Source organism: Aquarana catesbeiana, linkage group LG04, assembly GCF_042186555.1.
Source record: "Aquarana catesbeiana isolate 2022-GZ linkage group LG04, ASM4218655v1, whole genome shotgun sequence".
NCBI classification, from domain to species: domain Eukaryota; kingdom Metazoa; phylum Chordata; class Amphibia; order Anura; family Ranidae; genus Aquarana; species Aquarana catesbeiana.
The window spans coordinates 564,552,926-564,573,033 of NC_133327.1; the positions used below are offsets into that span (position 1 = coordinate 564,552,926).

A 20,108-nucleotide genomic window follows, 5' to 3' on the forward strand; every position below is an offset into this window, starting at 1 on the left:
AAAGCACGTACCTAGCAGTTGATCTCATTTACTGTGGTAGCATGGGCCTTCCTTAGAAGGTGATTACATTATTAGTGTAAATTAGCTTGTTCATGGATCAGAGAATAATGATCATGAAGCGGGGAGCTGCAAGCAGTACGCCTAATTTGAAAGATACAACTGAATGAGTGCAGCGTTTGGCATATAAGTAATAAGGAAAATGAATATGAGAAGGTTTCCCCATAGAATGATGGCTTGAATTGTAGTGTATGGACAAATGATATTGCAGTCAACATTTTGTCATAGCTTAGCAACCAAAGCCGTGCTAAATGTAATTGATTTGCAACACATTTAAAAGCTTTCTAAGCTGACATTTTACATCTTAGATTTTAAATATTTCAGACAATAACTCTATGTAATTCAGTTTAAAGCATGGCAATAAGGATATTGCATGACCCTTTTAAAGACAAAAGCTGGCTTACACAATACAGCAGGTGATACACTAATAAAATGAACCATAGACATACAGTATATAACACTAAAGGAAAATGAAAGGGTGGTGTTGCTTGTGCAATGCTTCAGCCTGCACTCAAAATATTAATCAGTAATTAAAGTGTATATTAGCTGTTAGTAACCTTGAATGTATTGGCTTGCTGGCTTGATTAAGTGTTGGCATCATTATATAGAGCAGGTGACTTACTTTCTTTAAGATGTTACTATTTTTGGAATTTTGCTTTTTTGTTCGTAAAAATAAATAAATCTAATCAATTGTTAATGTCATAATTGTGGTATCTTGGGCTAATGTTATCCATTTGCATAGGCGAGCCTATTGTATTAGGGTGTGTACCCAAAGCTCAGACACACATGTGTATATATATATATATATATATATATATATATATATATATATATATATATATATATATACACACAGTATGTACACACTTACATATACACATTCTTTCACTCTATAAATGTGAGCAAACATTTTAGAATGTATTAAATCATGGACAGTGTCAGTAGGACTGAGGACGGTGTCAATAGGGCAGTGAACGGTGTCAGTAGGGCAGTGAACAATGTCAGTAGGGCAGTGGACGGTGTCAGTAGAGCAGTGGATGGTGTCAGTAGAGCAGTGGATGGTGTCAGTAGGGCAGTGGACAGTATCAGTAGGGCAGTGAACAATGTCAGTAGGGCAGTGGATGGTGTCAGTAGGGCAGTGGACGGTGTCAGTAGAGCAGTGGATGGTGTCAGTAGAGCAGTGGATGGTGTCAGTAGGGCAGTGGACAGTATCAGTAGGGCAGTGGACAGTATCAGTAGGGCAGTGAACAATGTCAGCAGGGTAGTGGATGGTGTCAGTAGAGCAGTGGATGGTGTCAGTAGAGCAGTGGATGGTGTCAGTAGGGCAGTGGACAGTGTCAGTAGGGCAGTGAACAATGTCAGTAGGGCAGTGGATGGAGTCAGTAGAGCAGTGGATGGTGTCAGTAGGGCAGTAACGGTTGTCAGTAGAGCAGTGGACATATCAGTCAGTGGAGCAGTAGACGTGTCACGGGGGCCCAGGCAGCAGGGGCAATCGGCACCACACGGGGCAATAAGGGTGTGCGCATACCTATGTCCATGTGCCTATTGATTTTGTCAGTATGACATGCAATTGGCGGTTATGTGTATCTATTTACTATTTTTGTTTTTGATCAACATTTTTGTGGTGCTTATTAGCATCTGGAGGATATTGAACTATTTTTATACATATGGGATTCATATCATCTATGCTTGGTACACTACCATCTGAGTCCTTGGGAGATCTTCTTTTACAATTTTTGAGATATTTGACTTGTTTGCATTATGTGGCCTGGATTTTATTATTTACAATCCTTATTTTAGATATTAGTCTAGTGTGGATTTATATTTGCCTGTCATGCCTATTCCACCAGTGATTTTCATGGGGAACAGTCTGGTCCCGGTGCCCCGTGCCAACACCTGGCATTTGTTTATGTACAGTGAATATAAAAAGTCTACACACCCCTGTTAAAATGTCAGGTTTCTATGATGTAAAAAAAAATGAGAGAAAGATAAATAATTTCAGAACTTTTTCCACCTTTAATGTGACATATAAACTGTACAACTCAGTTGAAAAACAAACTGAATTCTTTTAGGTGGAGGGAAGTAAAAATAAAAAAATAAAATAATGTTGTTGCATAAGTGTGCACATCCTCTTATAACTGGGGATGTAGCTGTGTTCAAAGTTAAGCAATCACATTCAAAATCATGTTAAATAGGAGTCAGTACACACCTGTCATCATTTACAGTGCCTCAGATTAACCCCATATAAAGTTCAGCTGTTCTAGTAGGTCTTTCCTGATATTTTCTTAGAAGCATCTTACAGAAAAAGCCATGGTCTGCAGAGATCTTCCAAAGCATCAGAGGGATCTCATTGTTAAAAGGTATCAGCCAGGAGAAGGGTACAAAAGAATTTCCAAGGCATTAGATATACCATGGAACACAGTGAAGACAGTCATCAAGTGGAGAAAATATGGCACAACAGTGACATTACCAAGAACTGGAAGTCCCCCCCCCAAAATTGATGAAAAGACAAGAAGAAAACTGGTCTGTGAGGCTACCAATAGGCCTTCATCAACATTAAAGGAGTTGCAGGAATAATCTCCCGTATTCTTCATATGTCTGGGCTATGGGGTAAAGTGGCAAGCTGTAAACATTTTCTTGTGAAAAAAAAACATCCAAGCCTAGCTAAATTGTTCAAAAACACATCTGAAATCTCCCAAAAGCATGTGGGAAAATGTGTTATGGTCTGATGAAACCAAGGTTGAACTTTTTGGCCATAATTCCAAAAGATATGATTGGCGCAAAAACAACACTGCACATCACCAACAGAACATCATACCCACTGTGAAGCATTGTGGTGGCAGCATCATGCTCTGGGGCTGTTTTTCTTCAGCTGGAGCAGGGGCCATAGTCAACGTAGAGGGATTTATTAACAGTTCCAAATACCAGACAATATTGACACAAAACCTTCAGGCTTCTGCTAGAAAGCTGAACATAAAGAGGAACTTCATCTTTCGGCATGACAATGACCCAAAACATACATCCAAATCAACAAAGGAATGGCTTCACCAGAAGGGGATTAAAGTTTTGGAATGGCCCAGCCAGAGCCCAGACCTGAATCCCATTGAAAATCTGTGGGGTGATCTAAAGAGGGCTGTGCACAGGAGATGCCCTTGCAATCTGACAGATTTGGAGTGTTTTTGCAAAAAAAGAAGAATGGGCAAATATTTTCAAGTCAATATGTGCCATGTTGATAGACTCATACCCAAAAGACTGAGTGTTGTAATAAAAATCAAAAGGTGCTTCAACAAAGTATTTGTTTAAGGGTGTGCACACTTATGCAACAATACTTTTTTATTTTTACTTCCCTCCACCTAAAAGATTTCAGTTTGCTGTTCAATTGAGTGGTACAGTTTATAGGTCACATTGAAGGTGGAAAAAGTTCTGGAATTTTAAAAAACGTATCTTTGTCTCATTTTTTTGCATCCCATAAACCTGACATTTTAACAGGGGTGTGTAGACTTTTTATATCCACTGTATAACCACATGGTTTCTTTTGTGAATCTCTGTGAGTTTGTTGATTTCCATTGTTATGTGTTGCTCATGTCTTTGTTTGGGGAAATGAGCCGATGTTTATTTGATATGTATATTATTCTTGCAACATTTTTACTGTTATGCTATGTTATTTTGAAGGCACCCTTCTCCTGAAGAAGTTATACACGAAACATGTTGAGAGAGGCTCTACTCACAATGGATTTATTCTGTATAGTTCACATTTGGATTGTTGCACCAATATGTGCTGATGTTAACACATCGTTGTTGTGTATCGGCTCTAGGAGGGTGTTATATAAAAGCCAATTAGATTGTTTTTATGATGATTTTAATTACTGGTTATGTACACCAATACAATTCTGTAGTTTTATGTAAACTTTGAAGTTTGTGAACTTCCTGTTGAGAGCAATACACCTATGTTCTTTGCCCTATTTTTTGGGATGTGGTGTTCATATCCACGGGTCACCCTCCACTAAGTTTGTGCTAATCAAATGTTGTGATTTATCTGTCCATTTATCCATTTGGCATTTGAAAAACTGCTGGATCAATCTGTCAAAAATAGTTGGACTGACTGATCATTTAAATCCACTGATATGTATGAACATTAAAAATGACATTTGACAATAAATGTTACTCTGTCCCCTGAGAACAAAGCAGCTAGCCAAGTTCCTAATTTAAAAGTGGATTCATTATTAATGAGATCTGATTGGCTCTGGATGTTATCAGTAAAGGGCCACCTTGTGACATATTGAAAGGAGTCTGCTATTAACTGATAATTGACTAGTCAAGAACCAAACACAGCTGTGTAATTGTTTTCTTTGAAAACAGAGGGTTACAAATTGCTAGCATTGCATATTAATGTATAAAAACAATCTCAAAAATTCTTAGAACAGTAGACAAGAGCTATTCCAATCTGTTAGCTCACCTATGCAGACTACAAAATTCTTTGAAGCCGAATTTCAAGCAGATATAAAAGACGCAAATGAATGTAGCTCTGTATTACGGTATTTGTAAAGCTCTGCGTCTACTGTTGGCGCTATACAAATCCTATATAATAATATAATAATTTAAAACATTATTAAATAAACAAGAGAAAAAATGTTTTCTTAAAAAAAGACAAAAAGAGACAATGATGTTTGAGGTGTATATATGTTTTTTCAACCGATCAATTAATTTACAGAGATCAACATTAAGTTTTTATCTAAAATGCATGAATCTTTTTTTTTAACAATAAAATATTAAAATCCTTGATTTCTTATATCCTTTCTTTTCCATAGACTATTGCATTTCCATATGTCTCTACCCATAATTGCTTTTGCTCTTCGTGAATATACATATGCTGATCTTGTTCATACATAAACTTTTCTTTATCATTTGCTGTAACAATACAGGGTAGCTGGCAACTAGACCCATTTTGCAGAAAAAAAAATCTGCTTCTTCAAGCAGGAAAAGAAATGTCAATCTTAAGCCCAATACACACGATAGGACTTTGTACAAACTTTGGCCAGAAGTTTGTCTTGCATACAGACGGCAGGACTTTTCCAGCCAACTTTCACCAAATCACGTGGTTTTTCAGCTCTTTACCACCACCCTTTGGTCAACTTCTGTATTGTTGTCTGATATTGTGTAAATCTCGCCACTTTTATTGGCGAGATTGACACCTTGCAAGCCGGGTTCACACTGGTGCGGGGATCCTACTTGGATCCCCGCCAATGCCAGGCACTGTGTTTGGTATGAATCTTGAGGGGGAACTCCACGCCAAATTTTAAATAAAAAACCGTCATGGGTTCCCCTCCAGGGGCATACCAGGCCCTTAGATCTGGTCTGGTTTTAAAGGGAAACCCCTACGCCGAAAAAACTGCGTGGGGGTCCCCCCAGAATCCATACCAGACCCTTATCCGAGCATGCAGCCCGGCCGGTCAGGAAAGGACTAGCGAGCGCCCCCCTTCCTGAGCTGTACCAGGCCGCATGCCCTCAACGTGGGGGGTGGGTGCTTTGGGGAGGGGGGCACCCTTCGGCCCCCCCCACCCCAAAGCACCTTGTCCCCATGTTGATGAGGACAAGGGCCTCTTCCCGACAACCCTGGCCGTTGGTTGTCGGGGTCTGCGGGTGGGGGGGCTTATCGGAATCCGGGAGCCCCCTTTAATAAGGTGGCCCCCAGATCCCGGCCCCCCACCCTTTGTGAATGAGTATGGGGTACATTGTACCCCTACCCATTCACCTAGGGAAAAAAGTGTCAAGAAAAAAACACAGTACACAGGTTTTTAAAGTAATTTATTAGGCCGCTCCGGGGGTCTTCTTCCGACTTCGGGGGTCTTCTTCCGACTCCGGGGGTCTCTCCAGCGTCTTCTCCCGGTGTCTGGATCTTCTGCCGGCTTCCCCGCTATCTTCTGCCGCTCTTTTGCTAGCGGTGGCCCGGACATCTGGATCGTCTTCTTCCCTCTCCTCTTCCAGAGATGTTGACACGATGTTCTCTCCGGCTGTAATGCTGTGTGTGCGCTCTGCTATGAATTATATAGGTGGAGACCCCGCCGGGGGGCGGGCTCACTGCCTATATAAGTCATAGCAGAGTGCACAGACAGCATTACAGCCAGAGAGAGCGTCGTGTCAACATCGCTGGAAGAGGAGAGGGAAGAAGACGTCTGAAAAGATTGGGCTGCTCCGCTAGCAAAAGAACGGCAAAAGAGCAGAAGATAGCGGAGGAGCCCGGCAGAAGGAAGAAGGCACCGGAGAAGAACCAGAGAGCGTGGAGACGACAGAGATGGAGAAGAGGCCTGAGAGACCCCCAAAGTCGGCAGAAGACCCTCGAAGTCGGCAGAAGACCCCCGGAGCTGCCTAATAAATTACTTTTAAAAACTGTGTAGTGTTTTTTTTTTTTTTACACTTTTTTCCCTAGGTGAATGGGTAGGGGTACCATGTACCCCATACTCATTCACACTGGGTGGGGGGCCGGGATCAAGGGGCCCCCTTATTAAAGGGGGCTCCCAGATTCCGATAAGCCCCCCAGCCCGCAGACCCCGACAACCAACGGCCAGGGTTGTCGGGAAGAAGCCCTTGTCCTCATCAACATGGGGACAAAGTGCTTTGGGGTGGGGGGGCCGCAGGGCATGCGGCCTCGAACAGCTCAGGAGGAGGGGGGCGCTCGCTCGTCCCCACCCCCTTTCCTGACCGGCCGGGCTGCGTGCTCAGATAAGGGTCTGGTATGGATTTTGGGGGGACCCCCACGCAGTTTTTTCGGCGTAGGGGGTTCCCTTAAAATCCAGACCAGACCTAAGAGCCTGGTATGCCCTCAGAGGGAAATTTCCTCTCGCGCTCGCCGCAATAGGAAAATGTGTTTTTCCTATTGCAGCCAGCGCAAGATGTACAGTACCCAGTCGCCGAGAACCAGCGCGATGGGTTCGCGCTGGAAACATTCTCGTGACCGCGTACTGTAGTTTGTCGGACTTTTGTTGCCGGAAAGTTTGTCTGTTGGCACAGCCAACAAAAGTCCGATGGAAACAGAAAAAGTTTGTCCGATGGAGCGTACACACGGTCGGATGTTGCTCCAAAACAGCTAATTTGCATGTTTGTTGTCAAAAAGTCTGATCGTGTGTACGGGCCTTAAGATATATACAAATTAAAACAAGAATAAATCATAGTTCATTACTGAATACCTAAATTTGGTGGTGTATCGGCTTATTTAAATCCCTGAGCTCAAACTGAGTGCGGGAAAAGCTGCACAAGGAGCCAGACAGTTGTGCTGCAATGTCAATGTGCTGGCATGGGATATGCTGGTAGCAGGAGAGAGCAGAGTGACAGAGAGATATACTCATTAGTGTCCTGCTTCTCCTTTCACTGTCTAGTCAAAGACTGGGGAAGGGACACACCCTGTGTGTGTAATACTTGAACTGCAGCAATGAAAATTAAGGTTTTGCTCTGCGGGATAGGGCTGTGCAGTGTAGATAATCCATGTACTTCTCAGAACTTGATAGATAGAAAAACAAATCTCTTGGTGCATAAAACAGCTCCCTTACATGTATTTCCTCTGTGTTAGCTGATTGCATATAGTTCAGTCTTTAGTGTAAACTCCTATCGGCGGTCCCTATCAGCATGTCTCTCACATAGCTGTCTCTGTCAACATGTGTAGCCAGTTGTGGGCCACAATAAACTTTAAGGTTTTACCGCCCCTTAAAGCACAAATGTAAACAAGACCTTACTGTCCTGAGCACCCTATAAGGCTGCTTTTACACTGATGTGCTGAGGTTTACAGTGCACCTGCAGCTTTCCTGCAGGTTAGCTGCGCTAAGCCATAGACCGAACCATAGACTTCTATTACATCTTGCGGGTGTGGTGAACTTTCTAAGAGCGCACCAAAACTCCTGCATTCAGGAGAACTGCACTGCACCCACAAGTCATTGTGTAAGCAGCCTAATAACTGTTTTTTTTTTAAAGTGCTAATATGCGCATTGCAAAAGTGCAGTGTATGTTATGCACTGTGATGCACTGGGATAGCCGGCTGGTAACCCATTGATCAATATCTGGGCTTGCCGAACCTCCATCCCAAAGCATGGTCATGCACTTCCCTGTTTTGTGGTTGCAGGCCACATCAGAAGGCTCTGCAGGCCACATGTTGCCCACGGGCCATGTGTTGAGCGCCCCTGCCTTTGAGAGAGAGCACCTATGTCTGGGTGTGGGGAATCCCAGGGGCAGTGCAGCACAGCCCATATCACAACACCTGCACTACTGCCACAGGGAGACTGGAGCATCCACTCACCTCCTGCTTCCCACCATTGATCATCTGAGGCTTTCGGGTAGAGACTGATTGTGCATCAAGAGGTCACAGCAGCACCATGGGGACTAGTGAGAGAGCTAATCATCCCCTAGAAGGCTATTCACCCAATGCTGATACTGCTAGCATGTAAAGAGCTACTGAGAGTAATATACCAAATGTACCCAATCCATACTGCACTCTATAACACACTTATTCCAAACCTAGACTCCACCTATATCAACCCTACACTGCAATATACCAAACCTTTCTGCATTTCCTTTGATATACCACTACTATTGGGAATTAAGTATTACCTTCAGTGAATTCTTGTAATATTGTATGTTTGTACGCTCAACCTGATGTGTCAGAGGGACTGAGGTTCTTGAGAAGGTCAAGGCAAAGAACAGAGGATCCATCCTATCAAGTGGTTCCTTTGGGAGTAGCACTACACGCACATTACAGCCAATAGAATGCAAGCGTTCCTTTTCTAATTACTGAAGTTTTTAATCTGATGGACTGATGTGAGGTCATGCAAATTTTAAATGAAAAAAAATGGAATTAAGACCCAACGCCATCTGAAAAACACTGAAAATCACAGTATTTGACGCTGCAGTCTCTATGATAAGCCTCAAAACTGAATTTGGTGTATAACAAACTCATTCCCCTGATTCTTGGATACCTACAATAAAAATTAGCAAAAGAGTCACGCAATCTGACTTTTCTATGAGAAATATACAAATGTGGCTGTCTGTGTATGGTAGGAAAGGTACGTATGGAATGGTAGTTTTCTATTGTAAGGTACAATGTCTGGGCTCTGCCATCTTTAATTTCCTTTTACCTGTGCCATCTTTAAAGAAGTCCGTAAGAAATGTCAGATTTATAATCAGCAGAAATAGAAGGACAAGTGGCCCTAATCCCTGGTATAAAAATAAAAAAATATATTCAAGTATGCAATCTATTGCTCTTAGCCCCCTCCAAATTCCTTTTTTTTGCTGATATGACCTGACTTCCTGTTAGAGGGTGGCTAAGTTCATTCTCCATGGTCTCACTGTATGTAGCAATGTAGCTACCCACTCTTGCCCTCTCTCAAAATAGACTAGGGACTATGGGATGTCTAGTGTGCATAGAGCAGTACACATAACTGCAGTTGCTACTCGTTCCAAACAAATGGACGTGGGGGGGGGGGGGGGAGAGAGGTTCAAGAGCTTACAGAGGGTGTTACAAGGAGGTAAGAAAACACAGTAAGAAGAAATGTCATGAAAAATAGATTACAAGGCTATTGTGTATTGACTATTTTGTGAAGAATAAGGGGATCATTCAGTGCCACCTTAAAATAGTAGTAAAGTCTTTTGGAAAAAAGTAAAAAATTTGCCCCCTCCTCCCAGGTTTAAGACATGATATATTGGTATGCACCACATTCTAGTGCAGACTTACCTGCAAACGGAGCCCTCCAATGCTGCTCATGGCTCCCTTTGGTCCCTGATGCTTTCATCTTCACCCTTCATCTTCCTTCTGGGTTCTGTATCTTGGGCCTTTTGAATGCCCAGGCTGCAGTGATGCCACTCCCATGCATGCCCACGGAGCAACATTGTTGCAGCACACAGATCGGGCCGTATATGTGGTCTGAGCTGCCATTGCTCAAATCATGACATTTATGGCCGAAGAATCTTGCCTGTCATGTGTTTTTTTTTTTTTTATATTTTGAGTTTACTACCACGTTCACCCAGAAAAGTCCAATTCTGGAGTTTAAACATGCAGAACAAGGACATAAGGACTAGCGATTGTTGCATACAACATACTCTCACCAAAGCCATTTAGAGGAATTACCTATTAAATATGTAATCACTTACCCTATCATTAGATGCAATTATGCATTTTTATACATACTATAATGAGCTATAATTATTGAATCCTTAGACCATGAAAAAAACACTGTTAACACAAGTACTTCAATGTATTGCATATGCCCGTTCATGACTAATATTTTAATTAAATACTCCCCAACTTCTTATATCCTTCACTGATTCTCAAGGTGAGACCTATTTCTGGAGCTCCCAGTTCCTAGCCCCTGCTATAGCCAAAAGTCAAAATTAGTAAACCAAAGCATGTTTAATGGATACACTATAAGCCGTTGGGTGACCCTTACCTTTAAGGCTGGATTCACACTATTGCGAATTGGATGTGGGTTTCTCCGCATTCAATTTGCATGTCAGGAGATTGTGACCGGCTCTCTATGGACAATTCCATAGGATTAAAACCCAGTTAAACTTTACAATTTATATATAGAAATCAGATGACAACAAGCATCCCATGACGTCCAGAGTGTCTTGAATATCACCATTCTGCTTGATTCTGCTTTAATGTTTGCAAATCTAGACCTACTGCATCTCTGGTGCCTTTGTATTAAAAATTTTGAAATCTTCTCTGGTTTTAGTAATTCCTGCTCCAATTTCCAAAATCAGGTTAATAATAACACCATATTTTGGGAGCTGACAAAGTTCAGTTGCTTTTTGCTAAGCTATTTTAAGCAATGGCATTTCCCTTTCTATGTGTATGCAAAATGATGGCATATCAGGAGATTAGTAAAATGTTCTGCTTGCTCCAGTTTTTGGGATTAACTAGGTTAAGGAACAGTAAGCCTATGTGAGGGGATGGGGAGTTTAAATAAAGGGTTACAGTAAAAATTAAAGTGTTACTAAACCCAGGACCCTGCATTCACTATATCTGGTCTCCCACCGTACACAGAACATGGAAATGCAATTATTTTAGCAAATATAAATTGCTAAATACCTTTTCTCATCAGCAGTATATAGCAGTCTTTTGACTTCTATCAGTGTCTAGCCAAGCACTAGTTAAAGCTTGTAGGTGGAGTTTTCATTCTCCTCTGTCTGTCCTATGAGGCTGCAGAACCCCTGACCCTCTGTCTGGACAGTGCTGATTGGCCCTATGCTGATCATATGCACCCTCCCAAGAAAAAAAACTCTCTAGCAATACACTCCAAACTGAACATGTGCAGAGTGCCCCCAAGGCTCGGTTCTATCAGGAAATGGATTGGGGACTTTTGCAGAAGGGGAGGATCAGAGAAGACAGGATCAAACAGCCTTTTTAGACAATGTGCAGGATTACCCCTTAGATTCCACAGTGAGTGTAACAAGCATGCTTTACTACATATACAGACTGATTTACTGTTGTGGGTTTAGTAACACTTTAAGGTTAATGGTAACCATTTGTTTGTGTTATGATTAGCTTAGGTGCTAGGGGTTAATATTCTGTGTTAGTTTAACATTACGTTTTAGGTTAGTTGTGAAGGGTTCATTTGAGAGGTATGTTGAGTGTTAAGGTGTGGGGGAAAAGGTTAAGTGCTAGGATGATGATAAGCGTACATGGTAGCTGGGGTGCTTGTTGTGATCAGAGTTGTTTCTCAGGGTTGAAAGCCCTACATCCAGTTGTGCCAGGTTCCCATTGCTGATCATGAAAGTAACAAGATAATATGTGCATCCCACAAAAATTGTTTAATATGTTGTTTTAGTTTTTGGTGGTGATCAATAACCCTTGAATATGCATGTGTCTGTAAATGTATGTCTCAGTTCATATGAACATGCCCCCTCCTTGCTCATTTAAAATGATGGCGGGTTATCTACTCCTCTTCTAACCTCTCTTCCCTGAGAAAGACTAATAACATAGTAACCTGTAATTTAGCCCCCTATAGTTGTTTCATTCCATCACTCAGCTAGTGTGGTGGCATCCTCTAGCAAATGTTATGCATGGCAGGGCAATGCTGGCTGAATTAAGGTTTGAGATAATTGTCTAGAATCCTCTAGTGAGAATCAGCTGCACCTGAGCCTGTGCCTCTGTCAGGCTCCGTAGAAATCAATTGAGTGCGGCATAGAAAACCATTTTCAATATCTTGATGATCTGAAGCCATAAAAAAAGAATGCAGCCATGAAATAAGAATACAAAGGATATGGCAATAAAACAAAAAGGAGAGTGAAGGAATACAGCTGTGTTGTTTAATCAATATTGTGCAGCGGGCCATTAGTCACTGTGAGAATATTTTTTATGGTGATGCATTAAGCTTGTCTGTTAAAACCTTAAATTGAGAAATCCGTCTTACTAACAATCCTAAAATGGAGAAAAAAAATCACATGCAGTGTTAACCCACCACTGCTCTATAATGTGGATGAAAAATCTTATTAGGATCGAAAAAAATTAAAAGTGCAAACAATAGAAATAGAACATAGGAGTCCAAATGCCAGTTCTCTATGGTTCTTGATTAGCAACGTTTCTTAATAAAAATGGCTATCCTGAGTGCACTGATAATTACACAGATTGTGTCTATGGACTTATTCACAAAACCATTTATGAATGTACACTGCCCAGATCAGTGTATTTCTGTGGTGGGTATGGCCAGGTGCTTACATTCAGCTGCAGCCACTCAGCCTGTATTAATCAATGCCAGGTTGGCAAGCTCTTCAGCTATCCTCATGTAATCAAATATAGAGCGTTTACCTTTGGTTGAGGACAGATGAGTGACCCTGGATGCAAACAGTCTATGTACAAAGTAGCTCATCTGTCCCTAGCCACATGTAATTGCTCATTTTGCAATTGCATGTGAACAGCCGCAAGCAGCAAAAAGGTACTTATTAGGGAAACTGTAAAGCAAGAGGTCTTTGGAAAAGGATGATTTAAACAGAGACTTATCCCTTAAAGGTGCTCACGGCTAGGCTCTGGTCAAAATCAGATTGAATAAAGGCCAGGATATAAGCAACAAAGCATTCCCTGGGACTCAAAAGTCTTTCTTCGCGCAAGGCGAAGAAGGTCTTCCATGCGCAATGGTAGAACTCGCGGAAGGTAATTCTTCTCACTCTGAGCACCGTGGGTATGATCGAATTAAAGCCAGTGACTGATAAGCAAAACTCTGGTTTGGCCACATTGCGAGTATGCAGTCTAGTTTTGTTCTCCAATCTTCAGCAAGGATATGTTTGAAGTGGAGAGAGTCCAGGGAAGGGCAACAAAAGTTAATAAGGGGGCTGGAGGACCCCAGTCATGAGCAATGACTACAAACATTAAACTCATTCTCCCTGGAGAAGAGGCACATAAGAGGGGATATGATCACAATACACAAATCCTTGAATGGTGACTCTAGCATTAGGAGGAAACTATTTAACCCAAGATCTCTAAAGAAGACACGTGGTCACACAATGAAGTTGAATGAGAAACCGTTCAATCATAAACAAGAGATTCTTTAATGTTAGAGTGGTACGGATGTGGAACTTCCTTCCACAGTTGGTGGTGTCAGCAGGGAGTGTAAATTAATGCAAAAAACATTTAGATGCGTTTCCTACTGAAAACAATTTACTATGAAGGCTATGGCAGTGTAGCTAATCCACAGAAAAGCCACTGGTGCACTGCATTGCATCCACGGTGCGGGTAAACCGCAGCACATCAATGACAAAGCAGCCTTAGGCCCCATTCACACAATCGAGCTGGGCCCGCCTGTCTGTTTTTTAGGCGTACCCAATTGGACCATCCATTCACCTCTATGGAACGGAAGATGTAAATGGACTTGTCTACCTCCAATCCGATCCGCTAAAAAGAAAAACAGAAGAAGATCTATCCCCTTCCATCTGGGCAGATCAGATCAAAGAGCCCATAGAGTAGAGTAGGCTGTGTCTATGTCTGCTCTGCATATGCATAATTGACACTGACCTGTTTCCACCCGCTCCGCTGATTGTGGCCCACGACCGGTTACCAAGCTGCTTAAATAGCCCTCGCTTTACAAAAGGTTGGGCACCCCTGTTGTAGAAAAAAGTGGCATGTAGTTCCGTGAACATGTTGCACACTCAGATCTGGTGGGTAAAAATATGTCAGCCAGAAGGCGTGTTTTGCAAATGCATCCCTATCCCCATACACAAAGTCCAGTTGGCAAAAAAACACCTACATTCTAATAAAATGATCTACAGTGCAGAAGACATTAGTGGCACAGGATTATCACACTGTTGTATAAGTACCCATTCTTGTGCCTAAGCATCCAATTGTTTGCTAATCACTGCAATTTCTTCAGAAAAGAAGAGGTCCATCTCCTAAGGACACTGGCAAAAAATTGGGGTCTCACGGAGTGGAAGGGGTTATATGAGCGTGCCCCTAGGAGCAGCCCCAGCAAAGTTTTTGCCAGTGTCCAATCACCTCAAGGTAGTGCATATAACCCATGGTCAATGAAAATGAAGTCCTGTGTCCTGTATTGATGGACTAAAAAAATGTTCGTTTCCCACCACTTTCTGTCCTGTGATAATGGTCACAAACACTTTTAGCCATCAACATATCAATAAATCAGGCTTTCTGTTTTTTTTAATCAGACAGATGGATATTTATCAGATTTTTCAACAAAAGCATATGATAAAATTTTAAACACCCAACATGTCAACATCCAAACCAAACACTTGTACACAGTAGGTGACAACAAAAGAGAAAAAACAGTGGAGCTGATTATTGAAGAAAGTACAAAAAGCTGCAAGACTCTCTGATGATACATGATTGAGTGTTCAAAATGAACACAGGTTCGCCATTAGGTCTTTCTGTTCCTTTAGTAATCAACTCCAGCAACTGAATACTCTCAAAAATAATGTAATTCCTTAACTACATCTTCCTTTCTAGCTGCTTAATTTGCTTTTTTAGATTTAATATCAAGAAGTCAGAATAAAATAATGTCCCCTTAAATCATCCATACATTAAAAAATACATCGTAAACTTATAACGCAATCACTATTTGTACAAGAAACTTTCCAACATTTGACCCACTTTTTTAAAACAGCCCACAGGCAGCAATTCTATTCTTATACTGCATTGTTCTTAATTCTACACAACTTTCCCAGTAGCAGAAAGCTTAATATTACTCTATTCATTTTATACTACATATAGTACTTTTAGTATTTCTTAACACCCTCCTATTTTTCATTTTCAGATTGTATTCTTCTCCCTTTTTAAAGCAACAAAAAAGGCAGAACTTCAAAATGACATAGTAAGTAAATAATTGGGGTGCAATATAGTATTATAATGTTCCAGAACACAGAAATTTGCGATTTTACAATTTATACTACAGCTGCAAAATGTAAAAGAGTTTCTTCGTACCTTCCCTAATCCAGGAGTGTCTTTTACTTTGTTGACTGCCCTTAGCAGACATGGCGGTGCAGGTGGAGGACAAGTCTGAAGAATGCCGCAGAAGTTGGTTGAGAAAAGTGGAGGTTCAGACACTAATGAAGGAGTTGTCCTTTGCTTCTTCTTTTTGGAGGATAGATTTAATTTCTGAGCCGCCCTGTAAGAATCCACATTAGACGTTACAAATGAAACTTGAACAGCATCCCTTAAAATATTTATATTTGTAGCCATAATATCAACATGTATAAAGTTAAGTAAGAATTTGTATCTCCACAGAGTGGCACTGTGGATACAGTGGGGACGGAAAGTATTCAGACCCCCAACCTCTACAACTTTCTCCTATCTCCCGACTGCATCTCTGGAGCTCAGCCACAGTGATCTTTGGGTTCTTCTTTACCTCTCTCACCAAGGCTCTTCTTCCCCGATAGCTCAGTTTGGCCAGAAGGCCAGCTCTAGGAAGGGTTCTGGTCTTCTTCCATTTAAGGATTATGGAGGCCACTGTGCTCTTAGGAACCTTAAGTGCAGCAGAAATGTTTTTGTAACCCTGGCCAGATCTGTGCCTTGCCACAATTCTGTCTCTGAGCTCTTCAGGCAGTTCCTTTTACCTCACGATTCTCATTTGCTCTGACATGCACTGTGAGCTGTAAGGTCATATATAGACAGGATGTGTGGCTTTCCTAATCAAGTCCAATCAGTATAATCAAACACAGCTGGACTAAAATAAAGTTGTAGAACCATCTCAAGGATGATCAGAAGAAATGGACAGCACCTCAGTTAAATATATAAGTGTCACAGCAAAGGGTCTGAATACTTAGGACCATGTGATATTTCAGTTTTTCTTTTTTAATAAATCTGCAAAAATGTCAACAATTCTGTGTTTTTCGGTCAATATGGGGTGCTGTGTGTACATTAATGAGGAAAAAAATGAACTTAAATTATTTTAACAAATGGCTGCAATATAACAAAGAGTGAAACATTTAAGGGGGTCTGAATACTTTCTGTCCCCACTGTAGGTTAAAATTTGCCATGTCCCAATATTTTGAATAAGAGAATTTTATGATTTTCAGATGATAGACTTTTTAGGCATAACACAGTCTTATAAAAAATTGATATTTATTACAAAATTTAAAATCAAAACAATTACATAGGTTCCTCATATAATTCATTCACAAAAAATGGCCTATGAGCATAAATAACACACCACCTATACACAATATAGTCATAAACCCCAAAGGACCGAACTGATGACACTTGAAAGTTATAGAGCTTGACGAGGTAGCGTGTGATAAAGTGCTCAATTCTGCTCTACAGAAAGTGGTATTCTTAATGATGGTACAGATTCACAGTGATTCAGAGGAGCTTAGGAAGGTAGTGCTTCATTGAGAATACCACTTACTGCCTCAACCTTTTCTTACCTATGACTGAATAATTCGCCATAGCTACTGAAGAAGTGTTTCCTTTACGCGCAATATGTAGAGCAGAATTGAGCACTTTATCACACGCTACCTCGTCAAGCTCTATAACTTTCAAGAGTGATCAGTTCGGTCCTTTGGGGTTCTGACTATATTGTGTATAGGTGGTGTGTTATTTGTGCTCATTGGCTATTTTTTGTGAATGAATTATATGAGGAACCTATGTAATTGTTTTGATTTTAAATTTTGTAATAAATATTTTTTTATAAGACTATGTTATGCCTAAAAAGTCCATCATCTGAAAATCATAATATCAACATGAACTAAAAATATGGAGTTATGTGGTTGACAAACACCTGTTTCATAACAAGGTTTATATCTGAAATACCATTGAGCAAACCAACCTATTATCTTCTCATTGTGTAATGTCATAGGTTATGTTATTTGTTTCCCTCTAAGTCACATATGTCAAACACAAGGCCCACGGGCCTTGGACTTTTCATGTGGACTTTTCATGTGGCCCTAGTACTCAAGGATTTTTCTCAGCCAGAACGTGGTGGATCTCCGTTCCGCCACCTCTGGCTCTCGCCTTCCCCTCTCACCACCATAACTTGTAAACACAGAAGTCTTCTCTTTTTACAAGGACATCTTTCCTCTGAAGCCTGGCTGAATTGAAAATCTTTTGGTAGGTTACACAGTTCACACACATACACACACACACACGTTTTTGCTGAGACGTTAGCAGATTGTTTAGCCTCTAACTTCACCTAACCTACCATTAACATATACACTATATTACCAAAAGTAGTGGGATGCCTGTCTTTACACGCACATGAAGTTTAATGGCATCCCAGTCTTAGTCTGTAGGGTTTAATACTGAGTTGGCCCACCCTTTGCAACTATAACAGCTTCAACTCTTCTGGGAAGGCTGTCCACAAGGTTTAGGAGTGTGTCTATGGGAATGTTTGACCATTCTTCCAGAAGCCCATTTGTGAGGACAGGCACTGATGTGTACAAGAAGGCATGGCTCGCAGTCTCCACTCTAATTCATCCCAAAGGTTTTATATCAGCTTGAGGTCAGGACTCTGTACAGGCCAGTCAAGGTACCTAACTCCAAACTTGCTCATCCATGTCTTTATGGACCTTGATAGAACACCCCCAGGATAAATTAGAGCAGAGACTGCAAGCCAGGCCTTCTTATCCACATCAGTGACTGACCTCACAAATGCGATTCTGGAAGAATGGTCAAAGATTCCCATAGACACACTTCTAAACCTTGTGGACAGCCTTCCCAGAAGAGTTGAAGCTGTTATAGCTGCAAAGGGTGGGCCAACTGAAAAATGAACCCTACAGATTAAGACTGGGGTGCCATTAAAGTTCATGTGCGTGTAAAGGCAGGCATCCCAATACTTTTGGTAATATAGTGTATGTTAAATTAATAAGGTAATCTACAAAAAGATAGGAAGTATGGAACGAATATCAATGGCTTCAAAATAAATTCTGGCTATATTAAATTAACTTTACTATATTACAGCAGCAATGTATCTCCATATGTTATCCCTGGATATTTTTATTCCAATTGTATTCCATATTAAACACAGTAACAGCACACCTTTACCTTCATGTTTGATGACGCAATTTTTATTTAATAATACATACAGCACAATTTAATTACATTCAAAACTGAATTACTATAAAGCATTTATTATTCTTGTGCCAACTTTGCAAGTCATTTGGAGTGGCATCCCAGTCATTTTCACATATTTTATATAGATTTAATTGATGGCTATTTCATGCACTGCTATGCAACGTATACCAAACTCAGTGCCATAACTTAAATACAAATACTATAAATGCACTTACAGTATATAAAAAAATTGCCATTATAGAAGCAAACTATTTCAATTAAAAAAAAAACACATCTTAACAAGATTTTGCTACTATAGAGCTTTCAATACATTGTAGTTGATTATCCTGTGCTCAGAATAAGGTAATGTGCACTGCAGTGTTATTTGAATTCAACACCATATAAAAGCAAATAAAATAAGTTGGCTATTTTAATGCAGAACCCATACACATTTGGTAATTTTAAGCAATGATTGACCTGTGGTATAAATATATATGTGATATATCTACGAATCAACCTGTACAGCTCATAACAAGTGTTCCACTGTTGTATGCTAGCCCGCTACGTGTTTTATCCATTTAAAGACCCTGTGAAAGAAATATCACCCATTTAACCTTTGCACATGGAAGCTTACTGTTCAGATTAAATATAAATGGAGCACAGTATTCATACTTATTTAATAAAGCAGTGCAAGATGCCAGGATAATGTAGCAACCCATGGAACCAATTAGAAATAATCTTTTTAACAGTTGAATTGTTATTGATTTTGTAGCTGCAACATGTTGCAGTACATTATAAGGATATACAACAGACCAACCAAGGTCTAAAAAAACAAACAAACCAAAGTTACAAAGTGAAAATAGAATCAGTATCTATACATTCTATGTTTTACCTTCCTAAACTGCAGTTGTTGCTCGCTCCAAACCCCCAACCTCCTTCACAAAGGAGATATTTTTCCTGCAAGCTAATCCAAAGCAAACTTTAGTTTTGGTTGGATTTGCTCAACATTCCAACCCACAACGGCTACAGTAGAGGTACTAATTTCTGCCTAGACTAGCATCTGTAGATCAGGAGTAGATAACATTTAGAATTTAGTGGGACATAATTGGGAAGTAAGTGTGTTTGTATAGCGGTAGGGACACAGTAACTAACTCTTTCATGACTAAGCCTATTTCTGACACTTGTTGCTTGCAAGTTAAAATCTGTATTTTTTGCTAGAAAATTACTTAGAACCCCCAAACATTTTATATATATATATTTTTTTTTTAGCAGAGACCCTAGAGAATAAAATGGTGATTGTTGCAATATTTTAGCAATATTTTATGTCACACTGTGTTATGTTTTAGGAAAAAATACACTTTCATGTATTAAAAAAACTAAACAGTAAAGTTAGCCCAATTTTTTTTATATTGTGAAAGATGATGTTACGTCGAGTAAATAGATACCCAACATGTCATGCTCTGAAATTGCTCACACTCGTGGAATGGCGACAAACTACTGTACCTAAAAATCTCCATAGGCGGAGATTTTTAAAAATATAACGGTTACCAGGTTAGAGTTACAGAGGAGGTCTAGT

The 20,108-nt window shown here is 40.5% G+C and overlaps 1 protein-coding gene across 1 annotated transcript in view; it reads right to left on the minus strand.

The window, feature by feature from the left end:
* Window positions 1-20,108, minus strand: part of KIF26B (kinesin family member 26B) — a 570,886-nt gene that overhangs the window by 194,418 nt on the left and 356,360 nt on the right. Inside the window, exon 5 of the mRNA XM_073628022.1 lies at window positions 15,467-15,650. Within this exon, the coding sequence (XP_073484123.1) occupies window positions 15,467-15,650 (184 nt within the window). The remainder of the gene's footprint in view (window positions 1-15,466; window positions 15,651-20,108) is intronic.